At 38.9% G+C, this 27841-nt stretch overlaps 1 protein-coding gene across 9 annotated transcripts in view; it reads right to left on the reverse strand.

The window, feature by feature from the left end:
* The window catches only part of DOCK3 (dedicator of cytokinesis 3), a 203581-nt gene that overhangs the window by 130029 nt on the left and 45711 nt on the right, over positions 1-27841 (reverse strand). For all 9 annotated transcript variants that reach the window (XM_057407679.1, XM_057407682.1, XM_057407684.1 and 6 more), the window contains exons 6-7: positions 8634-8782; positions 461-545 (exon numbers count right to left, since the gene is read on the reverse strand). In XM_057407679.1, coding sequence (XP_057263662.1) covers positions 461-545; positions 8634-8782 — 234 coding nt within the window. The remainder of the gene's footprint in view (positions 1-460; positions 546-8633; positions 8783-27841) is intronic.

Consider the following 27841-nt stretch of genomic DNA (forward strand, 5'->3'; position numbering starts at 1 on the left):
CGAAGAAACCAACTGCAGTTAAATTGTAAAATGCATTAGTGGCTTTACAGGTTATTAATGGCACAATCCACATTTCTAAAGCAACCTTAACTTTGCTCTCCAAAAGTTTAAAAGGATTCCCATTAGCTATACGTGACACATCTAATTTTTCAGAACATCATTTGCAGCTTCTAAAACAATAGATTTTAAAGCCAAGAAAACTGTAGGAAGAAACAACATTCAAAATTACCTTTCCCAGTTTTCATTCCATGTTACGTTGTAAATTAAAATTAAAATACAGACCATTTCTGAAAGAAAGTTAGCTCATTCTTACTAAACTCTGGGTATAGAGACACTGACTGTTCTGGAAACTGGAGGGCAAATGAAAAACACATTCACATTTCGACACTGATCTAATCACTTTCCCCTTCCTTTGCCTCCCAAAGTGAAAACCCAAAGACAACTCCCACAGATTTCTTACCATTTTATAAAGATCTGAAACACTGATCTGATCTGAATCCACAACCTCGAAGTCCTTCCGAGGAACTAAATCTAGGCCCAAATGTCTGCAAAAGAGAATGAAGGAACAACAGTAATTATAATACATTAGAGTGGTCACTATTATCTACAATATGTGCTTACTCAAGGCAATGATACAAGCAATATGAAACTATTTAAATCTTTTTGCAATTATTCATCATTAAACAGCTAATCCTTCTAAATAAAATCAAATGCAAATATCAAAAATACACTATGAACTTGCTACTTTTTGTTCACTGACTTCAGTGCAGCTGGGGCAATTAGTGAGAGGTGAAACTTTTGGCCAATATATTGGCGCAGAATCCGGAACAAGTTAATTTCATACATGGAAATGCAGCAGGCAAATAAAGTTGATACTCTGGTTTCAGCTGCATGACTTGAGTAGGTTCCTTCAACACATAATGAAGGAGTTCCATTAGCAACCCTGTTCAAATGTGCAAATAGATACTGCACCTTGGGAAGCTGCTTTGGAATTCCTGGTGTTCATGCAACTAAATCCCCAACTTTATTATTGTATAAACAGTTGGGTTTTTTTTTTATAACACACAATAACTACAACAAGAATTTTAATCTGTATTTTTAACACACACATACCAAAAAAAAACCCTTTTAATTACTCTGAACTGAGATAACAGCTTATACATTTGATTTGAGCCAAAATATTTTACCAAAAAAAAAGCATACCAGTGTAAAGAGGGTGATTAGTTAAAAGATTCTGCAGTAAAGAAGGCAGTTCAGGTCATAGCTGCACGTGAACAGTAGGCAGCATAAGGTATTTTGCATCCAGAGAAATAAATTAACAACTATTAACAATATTGAGTAATAATTGTAAAGCGTAGAACAAGACAACCTAAAAGGTGCCAAAACCCAACTTTTGCTTCTTAGCTCTTCAGGTTCTGAGGCATAAGTAGACCTGAGCATTAGAACAGAAAGCTATTCTAAACACATACATCCAGGATAGAATTGAAATTGAAAAAACAGCCGAATGAACCATTTTCCTGCTTTCATCTTCTGTAACTGCGATACTTCATTTACAGATGTTTTATACTGAAATACTTTATAGGCTTAGAGAAAAAAACAAATCAGAAGAGGTGCCCTCATGGACCACCTCTGCACTCTGACACTAAATTGACTTTCTCTTTTCCTTTGTGATCAATTTTGTAATCAGAGAGGGAAACATCCTGCATAAACTTGCTCCTGATGGCAAATGAAAAAAATTCATTGGAAACAACCTCTCAGGTACTGCAGAGTAATTGTACGGTGCAATAAACAGAAGGCTCCAGGCAACACAGCGTGTCTTTCTGAGCAATGAACTTAAGACAGCAGCCTGGAAGGACACACGGTTTGTATGAAGCCCTTGACGCGTGGTTTGTGTGAAGAACCTCCACTGACCGCTGAGTTTACCCATAAGTTTCATTATGTTCCTCCCTAATTCTTGCTGAAACTTTGTTTAATCAGGTTTTCCTTCTTTAATTATATCCCTAAACCATAACATCTCAAAAATTAAGCTCAGCCCTAGGCCACTTGCTGGCAAAAAACCGTTAGGCACTGCTATAACTGCGATTTAAATAGTGTACTGACAAACTGCAATTTCCACATTCTTAGTTCTTTGCCAAAATTAATTATTATTTTCAATGGAAAAAGGAATAATATTCCCTCTTCGATGCAGTTTTCATGCCAAATACTGGTTTCTAAACTCTAAGGCTAAATTGTGAAAGTGATGGTTATACAGCTTTCCCATGCTTCGTTTTGATTAAACCTGACAGACACAAGTGGCCCAAAACCAGTACCTGAAAGCTGCAGCTGCAAAAAGGAAAATTACTGTATCTGTTCACCAAATGAAAAGATTAAAATAAGAATGCACTAAGTAATCCTTAACCTGCAGCTGCTGCTTGAGCCTACTTGTAACAGAAACCTATAAATAGAAATATAAAAGAAATATAATTGAAAAAGGATGGTTAACAGCTAAAATAGTGACATGCAAAGAGCCACCACGAAAGTTTGTTTTAAAGAAGTTAATGCTCATCATTTTCACAGAGTTTTCCTGAATCTGAAATCTAAACCACCTCCAAAATTCCCTGTCACTCCCAGGTAAACACACCCACCCCTGAAGTACATTCATAAAGGAATTTCTCCTCAACATACAGATATTAACAAATTATTTCCTAATAATGTTATCAAGCTCGCTTTTAAGTGCATTACAGTTCCAATGCAGTTACAAAGCACTATTAAAGCTTCACAGAAAAAGCTGCCAAAGCTAAGCAATGGTCTGATACTGTTCTATTCTCCTAATTTCAACTCTCCAGAGAACTGAGGTCAAACAGTGGTTGGACTCATTACTCAATTCATGACAAAGGTATTATCTTCTGCTTAATAATGTTCTGCACAACTGCAGTGGCATCTCTGTGAAACTTATCCGATATCCTATTTTTAGTTAAATCCCTTAACACCATGGATTTTCAACCCAGAAGATTCTCATTCTCTAATACTATGTTAATCCTGCACATTACTTGCCCCCAGCAAATAAAGGTGCCTTGTGCTTTAGTACTAACATGCTGCCATTTATTGTGCACGTGGAAGTCTGGGTTTATGCACTTTATTTGTGTCTTCTATTTGTTCCCTGCGAAGGACTGACAACGTAACGCTTGACATGGCAACACTAGTCAGTGCCCCAATTTCACTCTCCAGTATCAAACACTGTGGGAATGTAAGAGCACCAGCTGCCAAGCAGTATTTCTCCACAACACAGCATGCATAAAAATTAGATAATGTGCTGGTTTGTTTATGTGACAGTTCCTCTCTCCACAATACTTTATTTTACAAGCAAATTTATGTGCTTTCTGTTCTGCTTTAACATTGAACTGCCTTTCAACAATATTTCCCAAGCATACCAACAGAATTGCCCCAAAGCCTCTCAATTAGCTCTTGATAGCATATGCCTGGGATAACTCCACCTGAAATTTAGATATTCCTCCTCTTCTACATAGAAGTCTTGAGAAATTTCCTTTTTTTGGAGAAAAAAGGAATTAAAAGTCCACCACACGCTGTCTCTAGGTGTCTCACAACTAATATGGAAACAGGCTGATAAACAGAAATAGCACTTTCAATACTGAAAGGGATGGCCATCAGACTACTTCAGATTAACTGGGCTTCTAGATAAAGTCAACTTGGTTTAAACAGTAAGTTCAAAGAACAATCCTCATTTCTAACCTTTTCATTTCCTTATAATACAAATGCTACACCATTTAGAATTCCTAAAACCCCAAGTTAGAACAACTCTTCCTAGAAGAATATTACAGAAATAAGTCATCTGACTAAAAAAAAAAAATGCCTTTAAGCTGCACATCCACTCTTAAAGAACAGATTGGGAGAACTCATCACATCTCTAGAGTGCGCAAGATCTCATCCCCTTTGCTCCATAAATGTGCACTTCACCTTGACTCTTTTCAGCTTTAATGTTACAGCCACCCATTTGCCTTGTGCTCCTTCTCTCACTGTATCAAAGCCTCATTCTAAAGGTGGTGAAAGGAAAGGAAATGATCCTGACAGTGATTCCCATGGGTTACGTGCAGACTTCGAAAGAAGACTTTGAAAGAAATACCATGGAAAATGAAATTGATTAGAAACATGTTTGTGAAAGTTTTCTGGGCAAATACAACTTACTTGACAGAATCAAGTTATTTTAAGTTATACAAAAACTGCAGGGGCTGTAATCTGTAAAGAAATTAGTAAAGCACTGATGTAATGCCACACAGGAAATTATTTCTTAACATGAAGCTGATGAGATGAAGGTAAGCAATCCTAGTGAGGAACTGATTAAAGGAAATGGCGGCAAACACATCTGAGCATGGGAGTACAAGACCACAGAGAGAGGTAATTAAGGCTTCCCCCAAAGACTGATATCCAAAAGTTTCTTACAGTTTTAATCCTTATTCAACCGTTACTACAAGTATATTCAGGAGAGAGAAAAAAAATACATGTTTAGAGAGAAATGGCAACTATCCTTGCAATCTTAAGGGCATTTCATTATGGTTGTTTAAACCGTTCGCTCCTTTCTATTACCTGCAACAATAACAACTACAGTATTAAGAAATTCTTTAACTCTCAAACTGATTTCCAGCTATTACGATCTCATAGGTACATTTAATACGTATCTCCAACTGCATTTTATGAACTTTGAGCTAATAGTTGCAACATTGCCAGGAAGTGATTATTATTCCTTTTACGTCAATTAAAAAAAAGACACTAAGGTATGTCACTCAGAGTCCCAAAATAACCTTCTCAGGATGTGAGCGCTGAAATTTAGGACAATTTTAAAAACTATGCTTACTTCCCTGGATCACACTCTTCCCTCAACAGTGTAATATATGTTAGTAGCCAGTAGGTACTAACATTGCAACTGTCAATGGCTTTGCGACTTCAATTTCGATGGAAGAGGAAGTCCATGACTTTAAAACAGTGCTTCATTTTATTTGTATGACAGTGTCAAAGATTTATTTCTAACATCACACACACACACACACACACACACACACACACTACTCTTCCTTCTCAATGTTCATTTGTAACTTTTGGCTCTCTGTGGATCTTTCTGTGCAGAATTTATGGCAACTATTTGGAAGATTTCTTTTAATGCAATGACTTCAGTACCATTTTATGTGAAAAAGAATAACCTTTGACTAAAAAGTAACAGAAGCCCACAAACTCATCTTCTTTATGGCTTTTACCTCTCAAAAATCGCAAACTATTAGTGGTTCCCCACGCCCTACGCCGCTTCTGAACCTGAATAGAGTATCCATCCCCACATTTATAGCAAAGAAGTGTCTTCCCTCAGTATAAAAAGGAAATTCATTGTGCTCAGAAACCTGGATGCTTTCTGTTAATCTCCTGACAGGTTTTATATTAACCTGAAAGAATCAATCCTGAAAATGTTTAAGATGACCTCTGATTTTTACATTCTATTAGTTTAAAGAAATCTCATCTGCCCTTTTGTTAAGTAAGATAAGCACATACTGCTATAATAATTTTTTGCACTGGAACAGAAACATTTCAAACAGAAGCTCTGTGAAATTCTTTCATCTGTTTTTGATGCCAAAGACTATAGAATGAAACAGTTCTTTTACTAAAGGTTAATTCTGGTTTCCCATTCTAATCACTAGTAAAAGTTGAAAAACTTAACTATTCATTAGACAAAACCCCACAAAAACAAATAATTCACAATCAAGTTTCTATTTTACTTACAATATGATTTAAAATGAGATGAAGCACTGCAGATTTAACTCCATAACATGATTTAAAATATTATGATAAACTGCAGACTTCAGCTTCATGTTTTCTTTGCTTCCTGCTCTACAACCCTCCCCTTGTTATTTACAGACCATTGGACAATTCCAATAGCATTTCAGACTTCAACAGATCAATAGTCTAATAAATTGTATCCAAGTGAAACATTTTTAAAAACACAAGTATTTGTAACATTCTGTATAAAAAACATGGCAAGATTTGTAGGAAAAAAAGACAACATCCGAGATTTCACCTGTACAAAAATACACAGAAGGATGTTTAAAACTGAAAGTCTAAACCCACTAAGATGCTTACCTGAACACAGTAAATTCTGCTCTTTTGAACAACTGGCAAATACAGCGGTAACACTCATTATATGCACAGAAATCCAAGCTAACTGTGGGCAACTGGTAAAAGTAATGAAGCATCATAAAAAAGATGCATCCAGGATCATATTTTTGTCGTGGGGAGAAAACGTGTAAGCAACAGAAAATTAAGTTGCTACAGGAAGTGGACATCAGTATTGCATTATACGAACTACTAGTAACAATACAAAAGGTTAGCAGCAGTAACTGTAAAATAAGTTCTATTTCTACACTTTTAATAGACCAAACTACAGAGCAAAACCTCTTAGACTAAGTATACAGAAATAAGAAAAATTCCCTGTAGTATTTCTGAAAATAGTCTGATTCCTTTTACAAAAAGTTTTTTACTTACTAATCCAAAGAGTGCATTTGTCCCTTGATCTCCACCAACTCCCATGAGAACACCAAGGATGACTACCAGAACCACTGCCAGTGTATTTAAGGGAAAATGATACCAGCTCAACAAATGGAAAAAAAACTAACTGCTGGTGACAGAAGTGTGACTTTCATCCCAAATAATACAATGGATTAATGATCAAGGTGAGGATAAAAGTAGCTTTACACTAGATAAGCATACATGCTACATATTGAATGTGTAAGATCACCTGTTTCCTGAAAGTTACGTGGTCATGGAATGTCTCAGATTGAGCAAGTCTGTAACTATTCAAACTAGTACAAACTGCATGGATTTAAGGTTCTCAGTTAACATTAAGGAACATTAGTAACATTTTTCATTTCTTTTATTTGCAAGTGTCAAGTATACCAGCAATCAACATTCTTTTATTACATTATTTGAGAAAGGGCAGCACTATCTGAATATGTATCTGAAAATCATTAGGATTTTTTTTAAAGATAAGCCAGGTGGTCATGAGTTTTATGATAGACTCAGGAGAAGGGAGGCACAAGAAAGTGCCAGGATCTCCCAGAAATTCCGCAGAAAAGAGTGATTTTGCAGAAAGACCTTCCAAAATCCCAGACTGCAGGGTGTACAGATTTCATTAAATACCTCTGCACTCACATGCCTTTTTATGCAGTTCCCTTATTAATACCCTCTTCTGTTTAAGCATGTATCTCTGATAATATACACCTTTTACTCTAGGGCAGTGAGTCCCTATTTTTATGTAGTAAGAAACACAAATATATTTTTCCTAAATAAGCATCCTGAGCAGATTAATTTAATTACATATTTATATTTACTGTTTTCACTGATGCTTCTCCATAATTGTCATGTATTAGATTTACCTTTATAGTTTTAATGTACTTTGTATTTAATGATTTTACATGAATAAAGATGTCTATAGCCACCTCACTGAACAGGCTATTTTCTTCACTGCTGCACTCATGTCTACTCTCCTCATCTTTTTTTCTTCTAACATTTTTGCAGCTTCCTGATGCTGATTTTATCTATACATTCTTTGAATAAAAACACCTAGGCATAATGTTCAAAAATGGTCTCTTGGTTCCATTTACTCCACTGGGAATAAAAATGGAAAAAATCTGTAACTTGGCACTGCAGAACAATGACTTGATGCAATCTATTAGTCTATGTCCTTCAAAGCTTGCTTTCGACAAGAGAGAAATGAAACGTAGCATGGGAGCTAGTCATATCTTGAACTTAGTCAAGTATGTCCCTCAGAGGGAGTCCTGAAGTAGGTGACTAAAGAACAGAGTCATAACAAAGATACGTTAGTGAAAAACACTTTACTTTCTTCCTTAGCTGTCAACATCCAGAATTCCCTCCTGCCCCCATATATTAATTAGACTAATCCTCCTCCTAGTTGAAAAGCAATGTCTGAGGAGGGGGAGATTTCCTCTGAAAAGGCCATGTGCATTTTATACAAAACTTACTGTCTGATAACATTGTCAGAACAAAACCAACTCTGGTGAAGGGTCAGTTTTTGTCTAATAGCCATTTATTTCCATTTCAGCTTTTATCTGAATTGCAGTCATCTTTGGCTCTGAAAAAACCTCTCAGCAAATTCACCATGGAACTGACCAAAGAGAGCCTAAACCTCTGAGAAATTACTTTATCTAAAATAAAGTCTAAATATCACACCTCCAGCTCCAATGTCACTGCTGCCAGCGAGATCCTCTCATTGCGCCAACCATGAAAACACTTCTTCAATTGAAAAAAATGTGGATTTAGTATCTATACAAACATCATCCCAGGCCTAATATTCACTACATTCATATAAAATATGTAAAGTGACCTAATCCTTTTAAAAGTGCAGAGAGACTTGGAAAAGGTCTACTAATAAGCAAACAGCTCGTTTTATAGTAATAGTAGAAGAACTAAGCAATAATCTCACTGTAAATGTTATATTTGATTTCCAGATACTCAAAAGTTCTTCTTGTGTACAAATACTAGTGGAAGGTAAAAGCTGTTGGTTGTTTTGCTTGTATGTTTTATAAAAGCTATTTCAAAACAATCAGAACAAACAGTACCCAGCTGGTACCTGTACTTACTCATTGCCCCAGTCCAGCCTCACTGTGAGGTGTCTCTTGACCTCTCGCACCTGATCCTGTGTCAAGTGACCTGACAGCAGCTGTCTACGTAGGTCAATGAGCTCATTCATCACATGCCGCAGTTTGTAGAAAAGATCTACCTTATGTTTCTGTAAAGGCATATTTTTGGGAGGAGAGGGGAAGAGAGTGAGAAAGAAATAAAGGGGGGTGGGGGAGGAGGGGAGAGAAAGAGGGAGGGAGAGATTAATAAGTTTGGAAAGAGAAAAAGTGTGAGAAAGACAAAGAGAGATAAAGAGAAAGAGATTAATAAGTCACCAAACTTTCATTTATTACCCTACAGGAACATTAATCGACTTCGTACAAGCTTTAAAATAGTTCTATCAAAAAGCAGAGTTAACTGATGCTACTTAACCTGAGTAACTTTGTATTTCTAAAAATTCAGGTTCAGTCTGCTAAGGGGTCCATTTTCTGACAGAACCTCATGCTGCTGATAAGAGGATTTATTATGTACAGCAGGAATCACTTATTTCAATCATATAATAAATCCAGTATTTTAGATTTCAAGTAATGGAGAGGTGAAAAAGTTGTTTTTCTGCCAGTCAATAACATCATAGCTCTGAACAGCAGGAACAATTCACCACAAAAGAAAACCACTCCTAATGTTTTTTATATCCCAGTTACTAAGACTGACACAGGTATCTATGTTGGGGGGGGGGATATGAATATCTGTTATCTGCACTTTAATATGGACTAAAGCAATTAATGATAAAATCCACCTGCAAAACTACTTTAAAAGATTAATATTACCATAGAGAGTACAAAAAAAAAACAACCCCAAAGCAAAACCCACACCATACCCATCAGGAAAAATAAATGAAGTCTAAAACACCACCACAATCCTTCCTAAAAGGACTACTATTCTTTAGCATTCTTCAAATATGAGAGTGAAGAAAAGGGGAAGGGAGGGGAAAGCAAAACTAAACTCTCCAAGTCCAGCCAGAAGTGTAAATACTTTTTTGCCCCTGCAGGAAATAGATATATGGGAACCCACAAAAAGGAAAGTCTGAGGCTAACACCAAGGTACCCTAAGGCAAGGAAGCATGTCCAAACTATTCCAGATTTCTAGGTAAAAACTGTGTGTCAAGGCAGCTCTTTTCTACATGGCCATGTCTCACACTGCATAAAACTGCCAATGTGCAGTGAGTGAGGATCCCAAGTTGAAAGATAAAATCTCCTTTTACAGCAGAATGCTGTTTTTTAAACAAATAAGCACCATTCCCACTTGTATACAAAGCTTGAAATGCCTGAATCTCACTTGGGGAAACACTGACTGGGTGGCCTGAAAGTGAGACTTTCTAAGTTAGCACTGTCCTGGTCGTGTTTCTGCTTGTAAATGAGTGCTTTATAAAAGGCCTCTAAATAAAGATACCTGTGCTCATAAACTAGATCTGACAGAATAACATCACAAAGAAAAACAGAAGTGTTTTCTACTGTAACAAATTATTAGAAAAAAATGTTTTACCAAAAATAGGTAAAATGAGATGAAATTCCATCTACTTGAGTTCCTGAGAGACCACTAGATTTGCGTGACTTAGGAAAACAGATTTCAGTGCAATCCAGTTTGATCAGCAATTTGTGAACTTCTCTGAACCTGCTTATACATCTGTTTTGCTGAAGCAGGTTAAGCACAGATGGAATCATCTGGCATTCTTATCAAACAATATCGAGACGAAAAGATGCACAAGCTTTCAACTATGCACCAACATTGCTTCTGGCCCTGCCTGAAAAATGAAATACAGACACGAGATCTAACAGAAAGACATACATGTCCAGGGCTGAAAATACTTACTGTAGGAAGATAATCGTGCACAGCTATAAATATAAAATCACTAAATTTCTGGTTAGATCTTACCACTAGATGTGGTCCAAAGTAAATATAAGCTGAAGACAGGAAATATCCACTGTAATACACTATTAATGTGAACAAGTTCTAACTTCTAACACAAGGTGAAGACAATGGAGTTTGTGACTATCAAATAAGCAAATCTGGTCTATTTAAAAGGTCTTTTGGGTCTATTAGTAAAACAGTTGGCAATGAAATGAATCAGCACAAAAATCATCATGTTCAGACTTTCCAAACAGAACTGCTGAAAGAGCTACGCCCTCACTCTTGCACCGATGGTTCAAGGCTACCAGTGCACTCAAGTCCAGAACACTTTGCTTTTAAATTACACTATGTTTTTTTTACGTATTTTTACATAAGTATCACAAGTACTTACTTTAAATAGAAATGAGAAATGAGATTTTGGAACACAATTTTGTAAAAGCTGGTCACATTAGGTCCTATGCAGTGATTAAAAAAGAAAAACCCTCAAACTCAACCCTCTCTCGAGCCTCCAATCTCTCTCTTGTGCTCCAATATGCCCTTTTCAGTTCCAGTTCTCAGTCTTATCCTTCAAAAAACTGCTTTAAACAAAACGAACAAGTATCAATATTCAGAGAGCTAAACATATGTTGTCCTTTTCATACAACACAACGTCCTCTATAAGGAAGGAAGAAAGAAGGAGGAGGTATCAGCAAAGGGAAAGCAGGGAAGCTGTAGCTGTGATCTCAGGCAAACAGTTATGAAGTGAACCATAGATGCAAAATCCATTAAAGTGAAGGAAATTACTTGTGTGAAAGAGGAGGTAGAACAGAGTTAAATGTAGCTTAACTCCAGGCTAAAAAGAGTTTAAAGCAGTCAAAAAGCAGTTTATAACAGCCCTCCTCACGCCACAAGACTCTAGGGACTAATAAATTACATTTCTGGGAGGAGGAGGAAGATGCACAGATTTTAATGGCTGTAGTCAGAGTAGCACCATAAACAAACCTCAAAACTTTATCATCTTGAAAGCAGCTGAGTAAGAAGACACCAGTCAATCTGGTATGCAAGCATCCATTCTCTTTTACAGTCAATTTTCCTACAACCTATAACCTCACAGTTTTCACCTGGCTTTGTCACAAGCTACGCAGCAATGAACACTTGGTCAGTCCATCCAGAATGATCTGCTCTGCGCATTTAGGAACATATTTGGCAAATGCTTCACATCCAGAATATAAAAGCATTTACAGAAAAACTTTGGCAGTAATAATGAGGTGTGTCAGGGATAAAGCATCTGGACAGACCTGATGAACTGCGGGCTCTCTTGTCACAAACAGCACGTCTGTCCTCAAGCACATCTTGTTGCCTTATTTTACTATCCCCAGGTACAAACCCATTTGCTGCATTGGCTCTGTTACTACTAACAAGTTACACTTACCAACACCTGGATAATCTTCACATTGACAGCTACACATCAAAAGGCAGAGTTGTGGCAGTAGGGGTTTTCTTCCCTTTTACTGACTCCATATTAACTCTGTGGCAAACAGGTCAGGAGATGGTTCTGGGGTTGGTTGTGGTGGGCTGACTTTGACCTTTGCCAGGTGCCCCCCCCAGCCACTCTCTCACTCCCCCTCTTCAACAGACGAAGCAGGGAGGAATACAATGAAAATATCTATGGGATGCGATAAAGACAGGAGATCACTTACCAATGACCGCCCCAGCAAAACATCCAGTTGGCAGAAATGTGTTTTATTGCCAGTTAAAATAGAGTTCGTTGGTGAGAAACAAAGACGAAACCCCCTTAAAGCCCCCTGTCCCCAAGACCCATGCCCTTCCTCCCTCCCAGCAGAGGAACTGGGGCTGGCAGTCCATAGCAGCTTCTCTCTGCTTCTCCTTCCTCTTCACACCCTTCCCCTGCTCCAGCTGGGTTCTGTCCCTGGGCTGCAGTACTTCAGGACAAGCCTGCTCCGTGCGCTCCTTCCCTCAGACCACAGTCACTCAGATACCTGCTCAGCTCCTCCTGCTCTGGCCAGCCTGCTCTGGCGCTGTTCCTCACTCTTTTTCTCCTCATCCTCACTGCCTGCATGCCCACTTGCTGCTTCTCCACCCTGCTCTCCCTGAGGCGCTGCCGGCCCGGCTAACGGGCTCAGCTGTGCCCTGAGGCCGCCCTGTGCTGGAACCGGCTGGAACCGGCCTCTCCCCGCAGGGACTCGGCATGGCGCACACCTGGGCACGGCCCCAGCGCAGCTGACGGGGGTTAAGGGGAACCACAAACCCAAGCCGCTCCCCGCTGCGTGCCCACGGTGGCTCTGAAACACGCAAGCTGCCTTTGCCATCCTGCTGTGAAGAAAGACCACGTCATGTGAGACTATCTGGAACGCTGTATTATGGAGGATAACCTATTTATAGTCATTTTGTCACCACGACTTCATTTAACACGACTCTAACGAAGTCAGGATTTGGGCTCTCTCGGGAGCAGCCCCTTCAGAAATTTCCTATAGCATTGCCTCAGGCTATAATGGGGGAGAAGGCACCAAAAGTTATTTTCTTTATAAAAGCAAGTGAATAGCTTTTCCCAGGTTCCTCGTTATGGATTTCAGTGCCTAAATTAGATATTAAAGCCTGCAAACATCAACAGCACATGAAAGGAAATGCTAAAGCTGAAACGACACCAAACTCATCCCTTTCTTTTCAGTTTTGTCTCGATTTTTTAATTAAGCAAATTATTTTATAGTAAAGCTCTGATGGAGTTCATAGATTTGTGCAGTAATTACAGCTTAATCTTACCACAAATCTCTACTATTATTGCCATGCAAACCTTAAACAGTACCCATCAAATCAGACAGTATTCAAGTGCCTGTTGATGAATACAGATCAGGTTTTACAGGTCAATACAAGGATGTCTCAAACAGGGAAAGAAACTGAAGTAAAGCTTGTGGGGGAGATGTGATAGCGCACAGGTATCAAGCCTGCCACCCACAGAAAAGCAAAGCAATCTGAGTATGCAATTAGTACTTGCACATATTCTTGCAGTCTATGTGTATGTCTAGACATCTTGTCCCGTTTGATGACAGAACTAAAATGGACTCCAGTAACAGTTAAAAAAATACAGAAAGGAAATAAGAAAAAAGCAAGAATAAAGTTGAGTAAATTACACCCTCTCCCAGCTAAAACTGCAAAGTACATTTATGAAGGGTCATGGTACCATCCTGGAGTCTGGGGCTGAGCTCACACTTCTTGCACATCACACCATTGAGTGTTCAATAAATAACATCAGTCTTTCAAAGAAGTAACAGTCTAAGAAAGGAGAGCACCTCATTTTGGGTTTATTTTCATTCTTTTGCCCTGAAGTTCTCTGTTTACTAGCTCTCTATTTATTAGTAAGGATACGTTAACATGAATAGTATTTATTTTCTTCTATGAATATTCAAAGCTTTTCGTTTCAAACAGTAATTATTGTACTATAAATCTGTTTTAACTTGATTCTATACTGCATTCAGAGCGTATTAAAGCAGAATAAATTAGTGACAGAAAAACAAATTCTTCAGACTCTTTTGCCAAAGAAATTGTGCAAAATAGCTTAAAATGCTGACACACGACAAAGCAAAAACATCAGAGGTAAAAGAATGATGGAGTATCAATAAAGAAAGCAAAAGCGGAGCAAACCAACAAAATAAAGCCTTTACAAGATGAACAGAGATGTTGCTACAAGCCTTCCCTTTGGATTAAATGACACATCTGAATCACCATGTATCAAACTTTAGCAGTAGAGTAACTTTCTGATGGCTATACTATGTCCACTTGCTTCTTCCTTTTAAGATACTTGATCTGCTCTAAAACCCAAATGGTGTATTTAAATCAAAGCTATTTACCAACAAGTCCAAAAACCTGGTGTATCTATTACAAACCAATACCCTACAAGCTTTTCATAGCTATAAACATCCTGGTGAGAGGAAGCCAGGTAATATTACAGCAATAGCAACACTTAAGGTAACGCCACAACACAGAAGAGGGCATGTCCTCCTAATGATTTCAAGAACAAAAAGCTTTGATAAGGGCCGTATTCCAAGACCTCCATTACTGTCTATGAAGGACAGCAGGTAATACTTAAACCTATTATCACAGTGCTCTGTATTTAACAAGTCAAACCATCTCAAGTTCAGAGCTCTTCACAGAATATTACGAAGATTTATGAAGGGTTAGTATGATGCCATTGCCCTTGTTCAAGATGAGAACTTTTTTCCTATTTATTTGTATCACTTCACAGGCCTTAAAAGGTCTCTAACTTAGAGATGCAATTCAGAATCTATGATTATTGATAGCAATGCAGTATGGTACAAAGTAAATTCTATTTTTCAATTTGCTGTATAAACAGCTTTTCCACTTTAAAAATCAGTTATACCACATACGTAAATACCTCCAAGTTTACCATTGCAGATACCTGAGCTGTCTAATACAGCAACCTGGGACAAGTAACAGATGGCAACACTTACAGCTACAGAAACAATTTTAAACAAATCTGGCACAGCTTTTGTGTCTGACTTCATGCTAGTAGTGAAGCTTTTTTTACTTTCAGGCTCTGTATCATCACCAGGGAACACAACTTGGCCAGAATGAGACAGGTATTCTGAGTGTAAATTAGTGCTGCTTAGGGGTTTTCCTTTTGTTAACAGAAAATAAATGCAAAGAAGGGAGACTGGGCTTCTTCAAGAAAAGTAAGTGGGATAATTACCTTGAGAAGAGGAAAAGTTTGGTTAAAGAAATACCCTAAAGGGACCCCCTGTCTCCAGCCCACCCCTATCCTGGCTCCAACTGATGGTAGCCAAGTGCTGGAAAAACCTACAGAATGAGACTGCAGCTTACCATTATTTGGTTGAAATTCAAGTGATGTTCCTAATTCTTTACAGGAGTAACAGCAACATTAACCTCATTTCATACCATCATAGTAAACTTTTAGCAAAGCTTCAGGAAATGTAATTGAAGGGGATAACTATCCTGATAAACTTGCAGGTTTAATTCTTCATTCCTAATACTGTAAAACAAGCAACATTAACACTCCCACCCCTTTTCAATCCATATTATATTTATTGAAGCCAGTTCCAAATCCTCTGCATATTAAATGTATTTACTTTGGTTTTTATTTTGAAATGTAAGAACATACAAGTTCCGGTTAAGTTCCGTTTCCCTTCTGAAGGAAAATAACTATATGTACAAGGGGTTTGCTACTTAATCAAGAATGACTTCTTGGGATTCAGATTCCTGGCGTCTCGCCCCATTTCTGGAAGGCTTCATGTTATGTAAAAGGACACAACAGGACAAGACAACATTTTGCTTTATTGTGTATCTTCAGAAGTATCACTAACTAAATAGACAAAAATACATCAACCTTCTGAAAGATAATACATGAAGGAAAGAACCTAAGAACATCGAAGAGGCTTCCTTTTTCCCCAGCACATGGCCCCAAATATCTCTCTGAATAAGATCAGCTCCACCAAAACAGAAATATGAGTGAAGAACAAAGGTCTGTAAAGCAACTAAAGGGGAAAGAAAAAATCTTATATGCACATACATGACTTCTGGTAATTCTGTTGTGCCTCTGGAAGATGTATAAAGATCTTCTGTGCTGAGTATCCACGTTTTCCAGACCTTCTCTGAGCTTGAAAAGCGTAATTTTCCTTTTCCTTTTTTACATGATGAATAAATTATCCTGATTGCAAGACTGTAGAGTTTGGGACTTTGAGAACAACTATAAATAGCATGAGACTTGTGATAACATCTCCAAATTGGACAGCACTGAGAATACCTGTTTAATCATGTTGCTAGTCATGCTCAACACCATTCCCTCCACAGAAGACAGAGGTATCACAAGTGATTAAATGCTGCTTCTGACAAAAACCATTACTCTTTTGCTGCACCATCTACATGGACCTTTGGTTACTCTGTCACCAACAGAAACCATCATAGAATGACTGATGCTGTCAAGGGCCTCAGGAAGTCGTCTTGTCCTATGCTCCTGCTCAAACAGGGCCAACCAGAGCAGGTTGATCAGGCCCATGTCCAGGTGGCTTTTGAGTAGCTCCAAAAATGGAGACTCCACGGGCAATGGACTCCAGGCAACCTGTTCTGATACTTGGTTACCCTCACAGCACAAGTGCTTCCTTATGGCCAGCCAGAGCCTTCTGCATTTCAGTTTGTGCCTGTTGCCTTGTCACTGTGGGCACCACTGATAAAAGCCTGCTTCTGTCTTCTTTATACCCTCCCTTCAGCTATGTATACACTTTGCTGGTATTTCCCCCTGAGCCTTCTCTTCTCCAGGCTAAGCAGTCCCAGCTCGTTCAGCCTTTCCTTGTACGTGAGATACTCCAGTCCCTCAACCATCCCAGGAGCCCTCTTCTGGACTCTCTCCAGTAGTTCCATCCCTCTTGCCACTTCTGACATCCTTTAGCTGATGTAGCTCCAGGTGGGTTGCTGGCTTTCCTAGTCTCTCCATACTTGGCCAGTATCTCTATATTCCTCTCAGATTCCCTGTCCTTCCTTCCACCTTCTGTATACTTTTTATATCCGAGTTCTGCTAGAAGCTTCTTGTTCATCCACACAAGCCTCCTGGCATCTTTACTGCTTGCTGGAATGGACTCTTGCTTAAGTTTGGGCAAGGTAATTCTTGAAAGACCCAAGTTCCTTAGTTCCTTCCATAGGACTGTTTCAAGCAGATCTCTGAGGAGGTCAGATTTTGTCCAGGTTTGTTATCCTGCTTTTTGTCCTGCTGCATCCTCAGCTATACCATCTCAAGGTCACTGCAGCTAAGGAAGCCTTTGACCTTCACATCCCCAACCTGCCCTTCCTTGTTTGCAAATGTGAGGTCCCAGCAGCGAACAAGCTTCAATAAGCAAAACTAGAATTGGTATCAAACTTTCCCTGCTCACATCATCAGTTTCTTTGTAGACTTGTGTCCTCTACTTACAGAAAAATCACAGTCATAACAGTGCTTAACATCCCAAAATATATATGCTGAATTACATGGTCTCCCAGAGGTAAAACCGATTATCTTGATCCACAACAAGTGGATTTTCCCCCAGAAGTTCTGGTCCTGCAGAGCTTGGAGTATTGGTAAATCTGCTGAAAGAGGAGGACTCTCAACCTCCTGCTACCATCTCTGTTACAGTCATTCAAAATGCCTCCTGCTGGAAGCACTCTTTGAGTACCAGCAGAAGCCATTTATCCTCTGATGTATTAGAAAAGAGGAAGCTGTAGGGCCTCCATCTGAAAAATACATAAATCTGGCAGATGTGAGGAAGACACTGCAATCAATAGTAACTGGCAGTATTTACCCGTCAGAGAGGTAATAAATGGAAACATTTTGCTCTGAAAGAAACTGAAGCAGTATCGAATAAGTGTGAAAGCTTCTGTATTTCATACTTCTAGTAGACTTTTTACCATTGTTTAAATGCAAAAGAACTTGTAACATTCCCAAGAAAGCTTCCTACCCATGACCAAATGGCCATATTTTTTTGGAAATACAATAAATCCACCCCACAGATCAGTATTTTAAGGTAATTCTTTTGCATGACAGAGAAATCATATTAACTTTTGCATGGGTTTTAAACTAGAGTTAAATGCTTTTGTTTCCACTTTGAAGAAACATGCTATTTTTATTACAAGGTGTATGAAGAATTAACATTCACACTACTCAGTAACAATCAACCTGTCTCAATAACAACTTCCATGATAAATATCTATCACGAAATGCAAACTGGTAACAGTATATAACATGTGCTGTCATGTAAATATTTTCCTCTTAGCAGCACCAAATGCTAAAGGGGAAAGATACTTTATCCCCAAAACACTGCCATTGCATTGAAGTTAAACATCTGCTCTTTCAATGCTATTTACATACTCGACAGGAAATTCAGCCCCACTGCTATGTGGTTCAAGTGTCTAACCTGGTACTTTCACCCTTTTTCCAGCTCCTCTCACACACTATCATGCAGCACACAAAAGTAATATTCTCATTCAAACATGTGGAATGAGAACTTGGCCCCGACAAACACTAGCAAGAAGGGAAGTTTCACAAGAAGCCACAGAGTCAATACCAGGTCAATACATGTAACCTTAAAAGTCTCTGACAAGTCTTTGTCTGTGTTAGGACCTTCACATGGGACATGCAATATGAGTTCATTCTGTTAAAAAAACAGGCTTTATAGTTGTATTTGGGCACCTAAGATGTTAAGGAAAACAATCCACAACTAAACCACACACTCTTATCCCAATAATATATAGAACACAGACCACTGTTTGCAGACCAGTTTGATTAGTGCATTTTGTAATTGATGATCCTGGGCATGATGCCACCACTGGTTCTGCAACATTTCTGTGAATCCCTAGAGAAAATGGCTGAATGGATTCCAACAGTTTCTTAACTACATACGTCTTATGTAAATTAAAAAATAAAGACACTTCAATATCGTTCAATGGCAACAACGCTTCAGCTCTGCTTCTCATTGACAGGTTCCAGTAAAAGTCACTCCTTTAGAAGTGACAATTTCACCTTAAGAGGAACAGTTCTAATTTAAACAGCACACTGGTTTCTTATGCCTTAACCTATGGTAGCATCTGTCATTTTGTTTATGATTCTGGTCACAGAAATCTGTTTCAGAGTCAGCAAACAACATGGAAATTCTATTATGCAATATTTATTCTGCAAACAGCTACTTAGTAGTATCATTAACATTTACTGCAATTCCCACAGTATTCAGTGTCACCTCCTTAGATTACATTAAGAAATGAAAAAGTACCTAATTCCAAATTCCCATTTGTTGTTCTTAAAATCTTGACTTTGAACTTAAGAAGAGTCATTCTGTTTAGATAGAGATTAACACGAAGTAAAAGTTTACATTCACATTTTACCTGCAGCACATATCCTTGTGCAGTTAAAGGCAGCACAGGCAACACAATACATCTTCTTATAGTCTGAATGAACCGAGTCCACCCGATTTACCTGATACATTGAAACCCAAGATTCACATTTCTGTCAGGAGAGGACTACTGAATCCAATGCTACTGATAAAATCGTAACTGCTTTACACACATTAGAAGCATTAATCTTTATCCTTGTTTTTAAGAAGAGAGGGAAAAAAGGCAAGATTAAAAAAACAGAATATCTCCCTGAAGTATGAGAAAGTTCTAATACTGAACCTTAACTGAAGAAGCTTCCAAAAATTAGAGACCACTGCTCAGCAGAGGAAAATACAGGAGAAAACTGTAGCCCAAAATTCCCTTATACATGAGTATTTTCTACTTACTGAGAGTAATCATTTCCTTATGGCTCTTTGAGCCATTTCAATCTATACAAATTCATATTGATGTATCAACATTTTTACCAGTGATGCACATTCGTGTCTCAAACATATTATATGCCTCCCCTACTATTATGAAAAAGGAAACGAATGCAGCAGCCACAGCTTTTATGCAAGCCATCTACGATACTCCTAATTTAGAGTATGACAGAAGGAGACATAAAGGGCAGGTCATGGGACCCACACACATAAAACCAACCTACTACTGACTAAACAACTGTCCTTTTTTACATGTTCAAGTTCAGGTTTTAGTGTTCATATATGACGAACAAAGTCTTTCCTAAAGAGAAAGAGTCAAAGTATATCAGTTATGTCAATGACTAGTACCATTTGACTGGAGCCTCCGTCTCAGCTGCTCAGTCAAGGACACAAAGCTAGTGAAAGCAGAAACTGTTTTAGTTGGCAACCCTGCTGATACAGACATCTCTGCACCACGCAGGTGGTGCTGGCTATGCTTAGGTGCAAAGTATCTCCATGATTTAGCTAAAATGCTTCCAGACAGCTAATAGCAAATAGAAATGTACTATATAATCAACTCTGTGACAAAATCAGATTTATATAACAAGCAATTTCTTCTGCCTTAACAGTAAACACAGCACCACGTACAGCCTTGGGAAGAGTACTAGTAAAATAACTGATTCAAATGTAAGCTGAAGATAACCTCCTTCACCCTATGAAACAATGTGTGAAGCAGACTAGCTGTAAACTCCAGCACTGGGCTGACAGCCACCTCAAGACATAGCAGGACTGCAAACATAAATTACAATTTAGTAGATAAACAAAAGGCACAAAACCCAGCAGAATGCAGCAAGCAGGATGTAAATCATGAGTAAAGCCTCTTTTCAAATGACTATTTGCTCTGTAAGACAGTCAATGTTTTGGTAAATAAAAAATTGAAATAGTTAAAAGATGAGCAGCAGAGCTGCAAATAAACAGCAAAGAGAAAACGGGTGCAACACCCAGGATAAAGAACTAATTCCAACCCCTTCAATTTAAAACCGTTCATTTCATGTAAGTGACAACAACACTGCAAATATTTGTAACAGACCTGTGGCTGGCAGCTGTCAAAACTGCACATTTGAAACAAAGATCCAAGTAACATCAGAACAAAACCGTGGTTTCCACTACGGGCATCTCCTTGCTTATGAAAAAGAAAAATTAAAATAGAAAACCCCCAAAGCATTCCTGTTAGTGTGGGATACTGAGGGTGTTCTAAATCTGTTTTAAAGAGGGTCACCTTCTGAGGTGGAAGTGAGGTGTTTCCATCAGTGCTTAAAACGTTATAGGATGCTCTACAGCCAAAAGCCAAAAGGAAAGGAAGAAAAATAACATTTTCTCATTAGGCTAACGCTCAGCTTATGTGTAATGGTTAAAAACTCCAGTTAATACATAACAGTCAAGCATTATGTCAGCATTATACTGTGACTGAAACAAAGCGCATCTGGCAATGCAGTACCCTCAAGCACACTACCGATGCTCAGCTGCTGCAGCAGTACAGCCTCAAAAGCAAAAGAACTAGCTATTGACTTACTCTTACACCTTTACACAGCATCTGAATGGTTTCTGGTGATCTCCCACTCAAAGACATCCAAAATATCTGCGGTTCTCTACATTGTTTGAAACATAAGACAGCCAAAAAAAGTATTGAATGTCAATCTTTTTTCACAGTTTATATAAAAATAGCTAAAAAGCGAGTCCTTGCCAAGGAGAAAAGTCATCAAAAACCATAAAGAATATGTTTAAAGGGGTACAAGAATTAGCATATCACCTCAGAAAGACATCGCTAAAAAACCATTAGACTTCTGCACGCAACTCTTGCCTGAAAGAATTAAAGCACATCAGTGCAGTATATCCACTCCTTCTTAGCATCTTTTATTGTATTTTAGTAATGCTGTTTTTCAACACAGCTGTTCCTGACTAAACAGATTTAAAGATTCATCAATTTCAAGACTATAAAGGATTACTGTGATTATCTAGTTTGACTTCCTGCGGGGCACATGCCATAGAAACTCACTCACAGCTTGCTGCAACATACGTCCTATAAACTGATGTGGTAACAGATCATTGAAAATCCAATACAGTCTTGTTTTAAAGATATCAGTAATAAAGAAGCAACTGCTTTTCATGATTAATTTATTGTTAATTACCCCAATTATTAAAAAGTGGCTTCATTTCCATTATGAATTTGCATCGCTTTCATTTGTAAATACTGGACTTTGTTATATCTTTTTTGACAGAACTAACAGCTTGAGACAGATTTTTGACAGATTACCTCAATTAGCAATCACCTTCCTTAAACCTTTCTCCATGTACCTAAAAGTAAGCCATGAAGAGGCTGCCTCCTCACTGAACTTTTGCAGTTTCTCTGTATAAATCATAAAATCATAGAATGGTTTGGGTTGGAAAGGACCTCAAGATCATCCAGTTCCAACCCCCCCTGCCACGGGCAGGGACACCTCTCACTAGACCAGGTTGCTCCAAGCCCCCTCCAGCCTGGCCTTGATCACTGCCAAGGGTGGAGCATTCACAGGTTCTTTGGGCAGCCTGTTCCAGTGCCTCACCACACTCACGGTAAAGAATTTCCTCCTTATATCTAACCTGAACTTTTCCTGTTTAGAACCCGTTACCCCTTGTCCTATCACTACAGTCCCTAATGAAGAGTCCCTCCCCAGCATCCCTATAGGCCCCCTTCAGACACTGGAAGGCTGCTCTGAGGTCTCCACGCAGCCTTCTCTTCTCCAGGCTGAACAGCCCCAACTTCCTCAGCCTATCTTCATACAGGAGCTGCTCCAGTCCCTGATCATCCTCGTGGCCTCCTCTGGACTTGTTCCAAAAGTTCCATGTCCTTTTTATGTTGAGGACACCAGAACTGCACACAGTGCTCCAAGTGGGCTCTCATGAGACCACAGTAAAGGGGCAGGATCACCTCTTTCAACCTGCTGGTCACGCTCCTTTTGATGCAGCCCAGGATACAGCTGGCTTTCTGGGCCAAAATAGTATCTTCACTCTGCATTTGTAAGGCTCCTGTCACTTTCCTATATTTACTTCTCTAGATATTTTATCTACTATACATTGAGAAACAATACTAAGAATATCCATGAGATGTTACATTTTAAAGATTGGATTTGACTGTAGTTTTTTTTAGTCTAGAAATGACAAGAATTAGGAAAACAATTTTAACCAAAAACTTGCCTGAAAGAGAAATGCAATTATCTATTCTCCTTGTCCATGGCAAGCAGAACAAGAAACAACCAGCAGAAAGAAACACTGAGTATAGGTTTCAGGAAAAAAGTCTGTAACAGTATGGGCCAAAACATACTGAACTTTTTGAGAGGCTGCAAAATATCCACTGTGCAGATGTGTTTTTTAAAAACAGGCAAGACAAGCACATGTTGAAAATGCCATAGTTAGAAATGAACCTGCCTTTAAAGGAGTCAGATGGACCATGTAACATGAAGATCCATTCTAGGTCCTCCCCTCCCATTCTATGTTCCCCTATCTCTCCTTACCTTGTAAGAATCAAGCACTGCAGATCACCTCTGAATCTTCCTAGCTTTCCCACATCTATCCTGAATAAGACACTGCAGAATCAATCTGTAGCAACTGCTCAACAATCACCTCATTTAGTCTATACAGAGAAATTTTCTATTACTCTCCTTCTCTGCCCCTCTGCCTATAAAGGCGAGACTTCTTATCCTCTTAGCTATCAAAATCAAGGAAGGGGCTGATGTTCAATTGGTTAGTCATAATAATGTTTCATCATGTTAAGTGTCATTGCACTTCAGGACACAAACACCATCTGTAGGTCCTTTCTATATTTGGATGTATTAGAATAGATGCTGTTTGAATGAGCCAAGTATCTGACAAACCGCACTGTTTCTGAAGTAATCGTTATTTAACTTTCTACTTCTGCATCATCAGCAAATTTTATGAGACTGCACCAATTTTTTCTGATCCTATTATGAGAACAGCGAGTAACAAAGAGGCAAGAACAGAGTCCTATTACAAGCAGCAGCACTGAATAACAGTTCTCCATTTTCAACTGCTTTGTTGTCAATTCATCCGTTTTTAAACCATTTTGCAAATGCTGTATTTTATTCTGCACTGTTAATTTCTTTAAATCACAGTGTCAAGGGAGGGTTAGTTAATGCCTGCAGAAGTCCTACATTTACTGCTAACTTTATCAATGCAACTTGTAATCAGATTTAAGGGTGTGCACGGTTATCTCTGACACGGTTGACAAAGGTCAGCACTAGAAAACAGGGAAACTCAACCAGCAGGCAGCAGCTTTATGGAAGACAACCTGGTGATCCTGTGAAGAAGCTGAACTGGAGCCTGCAGTGCTGCCCCTGCAGCAAAGACCAGCCATGTACTAGGCTGTATATGCAGCCTGCAGGCCAGGGGAGGCAATTCTTCACTAGTCATGAGACATACGGAGTGCTTATTTACCATGTACAACTGCCAGGTGAGAATATTTAGAGAAGCTGAATGCAGATTCTTCTCGCAGGTGAAACAGAATAGGATTAAAGGCAACAGACACTGGAAATTCCAAGTCGATAAAGGGAAAACATTCCTCCCTTGGGGGTGGCCAAAATGTAAAACATAGGTTTACCCAGAGAGGTTGTGGGATCTTCACAGTATTCAGAACTTAGCTGGACAAGATGCTCAACAACATGCTCTAGTAGGTTTTGCTCCTGGGAGGAAGAGGTTGTACTGGAGCCCCCTCCGAAGTTCCTTTCAATCTACTGGATTCTATGCTTGTAAAACTTAAGACAACACTAAAACTGCCTATGAGCCATGAGAATAATTTTTGCCTGTTTCTGTCTGGTTTTTAAGCCAAAACTCTATGAGGGAGATAAACACAGCAGGAATCAAGAACCACAACAGAAGCGTTTGCGAGAACCACATAATAACCCCTGCCATTAGAATATTACCAATAGTATAAAAAAAAAACCCTCTTTTTATTGGTAACTTCTTTATGGCAGTGTAACACTGTGGGAGCACAGCCAGTTTAACCCACCAGAAATACAGGCTGCTAAAAAAAGGAGTCTCAAACCTCCTCGCTGTATTGCCTCCTTTATGCACACTCTGACTGGCACTTGTACAGTGAACCCCATCAAGAATCAGGTCCGCCAGAAAAAGGCAACAGAATTAAAAATGGTTAGTGTTCAGCTGGAAAATGCCCTAATTCTCATTGCACAGACACTAGTGCATAAGGCATAAGGGCAAGAAGCAGTGTACATTATGAAGCCTGGCTTCTCAAAGCTTGTTCCTGTCTGAATTACCTTCTGCTTCACAGTAGGGATGAAATCGCATTCCAGTGCTTTCTATGGAAGGAGCAATAAAATTACATTTCTTCCCTCTACGCTGCCACTTATTTCCAAGAAAATTAATCTTTTGGTCCGAGTTAGAACTGGTATAGATTCAACATAATAGGGCAGGAGGGTAGAAGAAAGAAGGAAATGGTTTGTCTAGAGAACCCAAAGGGACACCCATCAGGAGGCCCTGGCCAAGCCAATTTAAGGACCTTTAACAAAAGCTGATTCATAAGGTACATCTTTCCGATATACTTTAATAATATGGGAGAATTCTATCAGAGATATGGTGGGTTTCGCTGCACAGTAATGTTCTCTCTCTCAAAAAAAGGGCACCTGAGATACTATCACTCTCTGCATTAGGAAGTCACACCACGGATAGACATTATACACACGGTGTATGTTTCAGTCCAGGTGTAAGAAAACCCTGTGAGCTATGTAGTTATGTATTTCCCACATCTACCTACAAAGAAAAAAACCCTTAAAGATGGCAGTGGAATGAAGAACTAAGGTATTGAAAAATTGTATCTTAGAACAGGGTATGGCCTTTTTAGGAAAAATTAACCTGACAACTAGAAAAGATTTACTTTAGCTTGTTTCACACCCATCACTTTTAAATAAGGAAATATACCCAATGCCTGTCTTTCCCTTTTATGCAACTATTTGAATATTTTAACTCGAATGCTTTATCTGACACAGCAATGCCATTTATTTCAACTGAAATATCAAATCACAATTATGTTATTTCTAGACTACCATACTGGTAATGGAGTAACTGTTAAATACTTGCATTTAGATGTGTTTCTAATGTAGATCTACATGATGACAGCCAGCAGCATTACAGTGAGAGCTGACATGCCTGCAATTATTGTCAGATCTGAGACAGCCAACTCAGCAGCTACTTCAGAGTATGACACCCAAATCCAACAACAAGCCTAACTGGCTCATTAAAATCACCCATCCAATTCTAAGTTTGTCAGTGATGCTGCTAGTTCCCCTAAAACAAACTGCCATTCTGTTTACATCCTGTGACGCAAGGGCCAGACAAAAACTGATTAAACTTCTCTTTGGCTTGCATCCTTTCAGCACTGGATTGGTCGCCATATTTTCCTCTTGTGAAAGCCAACTGGGTATCTCCATTTCACTTTGGTACCTCTGCTAACCACTAAAACATCTCTGTGTATCACTTCTTGTCAGCTAAATAAATCGTCCAGGCAATTTTTTAACTGCAGGGAAAATGAAGTCAACACTTATTCTACTTTGTCCTTTCGTAACAGTTACAGTAACAATAAACAAACAAAAAATGATGTAATGTAGGAAAGCAGAAAGTACCCGATAAAATTCAGCAAATAGAAGAAAACAGACTAAGGTTTCATCAAAATAAAGACAAACACATACATCACTGGGAACAACTGGGCAATAACTGAGAAGGAACCTGGGAAAGGTTATGACAAGCTCAGATTGGGAACCTGGACAAGAATGGGACAAAAGGGGACAAAAGATGAGAGAAATGGAGCAGCTGAGCTCCCTGCATGAAAGTACAAATCAGAAGCTTCCCAATGTTTAGGTTGGGCGTTTTGTTTAACATCTGAGGTCCACTGCATAATTGCTGTAAGTTCTGCGAAACTTGGGGCAGATCTTCAGAGCCCAGTGCTGTGCCAATTCAAACAGGTCTGCCACACTGCACACATCTTTCTGACTGAGCAGGAGAAAGGCGACAGGGTTTGATGCCTTCTGAAAAAGCACAGTGTTTATGCAGTATGCACCTCCCCATTCAAAGTGACAGGATGGTTTCTTTAAAAAGAAATACTTCCAAATATTAAAAATACACTACATCTATCTAAGGATCCAGCACACGGGCCAATAACTTCCAAGATCAAAAGTTTCTGTCACCATACACGCTGGTGAGGCACTGGAATGGGTTGCCCAGGGAGGTTGTGAATGCTCCATCCCTGGCAGTGTTCAAGGCCAGGTTGGATGAGGCCTTGGGTGAGATGGTTTAGTGTGAGGTGTCCCTGCCCATGGCAGGGGGGTTGGAACTGGATGATCCTGAGGTCCTTTCCAACCCGAACTATTCTCTGATTCTATGATATGAAGATACTAGTAACAGCTATATACAATACCCTTCGAAGTTATTTGGTGGTTCCGAAAAAAACCCACCAGAGTGGTTAAGATCATATTTCCTTCTTCCCGCTCTTCCGTTCCATCAAACATTCCCTAATTAATGTTTTATTTACATTCATTTTATTAACTCCATTAACTCTATCAACACATTCATGAAAACCTGACACCTGTTTCTTTACAGCTTCCTTTTCATGAGTAAACACACAGAAAGAAAGGTTAAAAAGAACCCCTGATGCTGTTCTTCCCCAGTTTTCCCAAAAATGATCATTTTCTTTTAGTATTATGAGCCCCTAATCTATGCTACATTTTAGAAATTCATTAAACCCTATCTAAGCTGGCTTTCAAGCATGTTCCTCTAATAAGAAAACAGCAAGTCCATCTGATAGCATCAGCGTAAGCACTTAAAATCACTAGATACTTACTAGGCAGTGACCTGATGCACAGAGAAACTGCAGTTTACCTCACTGTGGAACACAACTGGCTTTGTGCGCTTCAAATTAAACTTGAGCTATTGAGGTCAAAACAGAAACTCTGAGACCAAAAACGTTACTACCT

This window comes from Pezoporus wallicus, unplaced genomic scaffold (assembly GCF_028554395.1).
Source record: "Pezoporus wallicus isolate ANWC-B61680 ecotype Strahan unplaced genomic scaffold, APGP_CSIRO_Pwel_v1 contig_3568, whole genome shotgun sequence".
In the NCBI taxonomy this organism is placed as follows: domain Eukaryota; kingdom Metazoa; phylum Chordata; class Aves; order Psittaciformes; family Psittacidae; genus Pezoporus; species Pezoporus wallicus.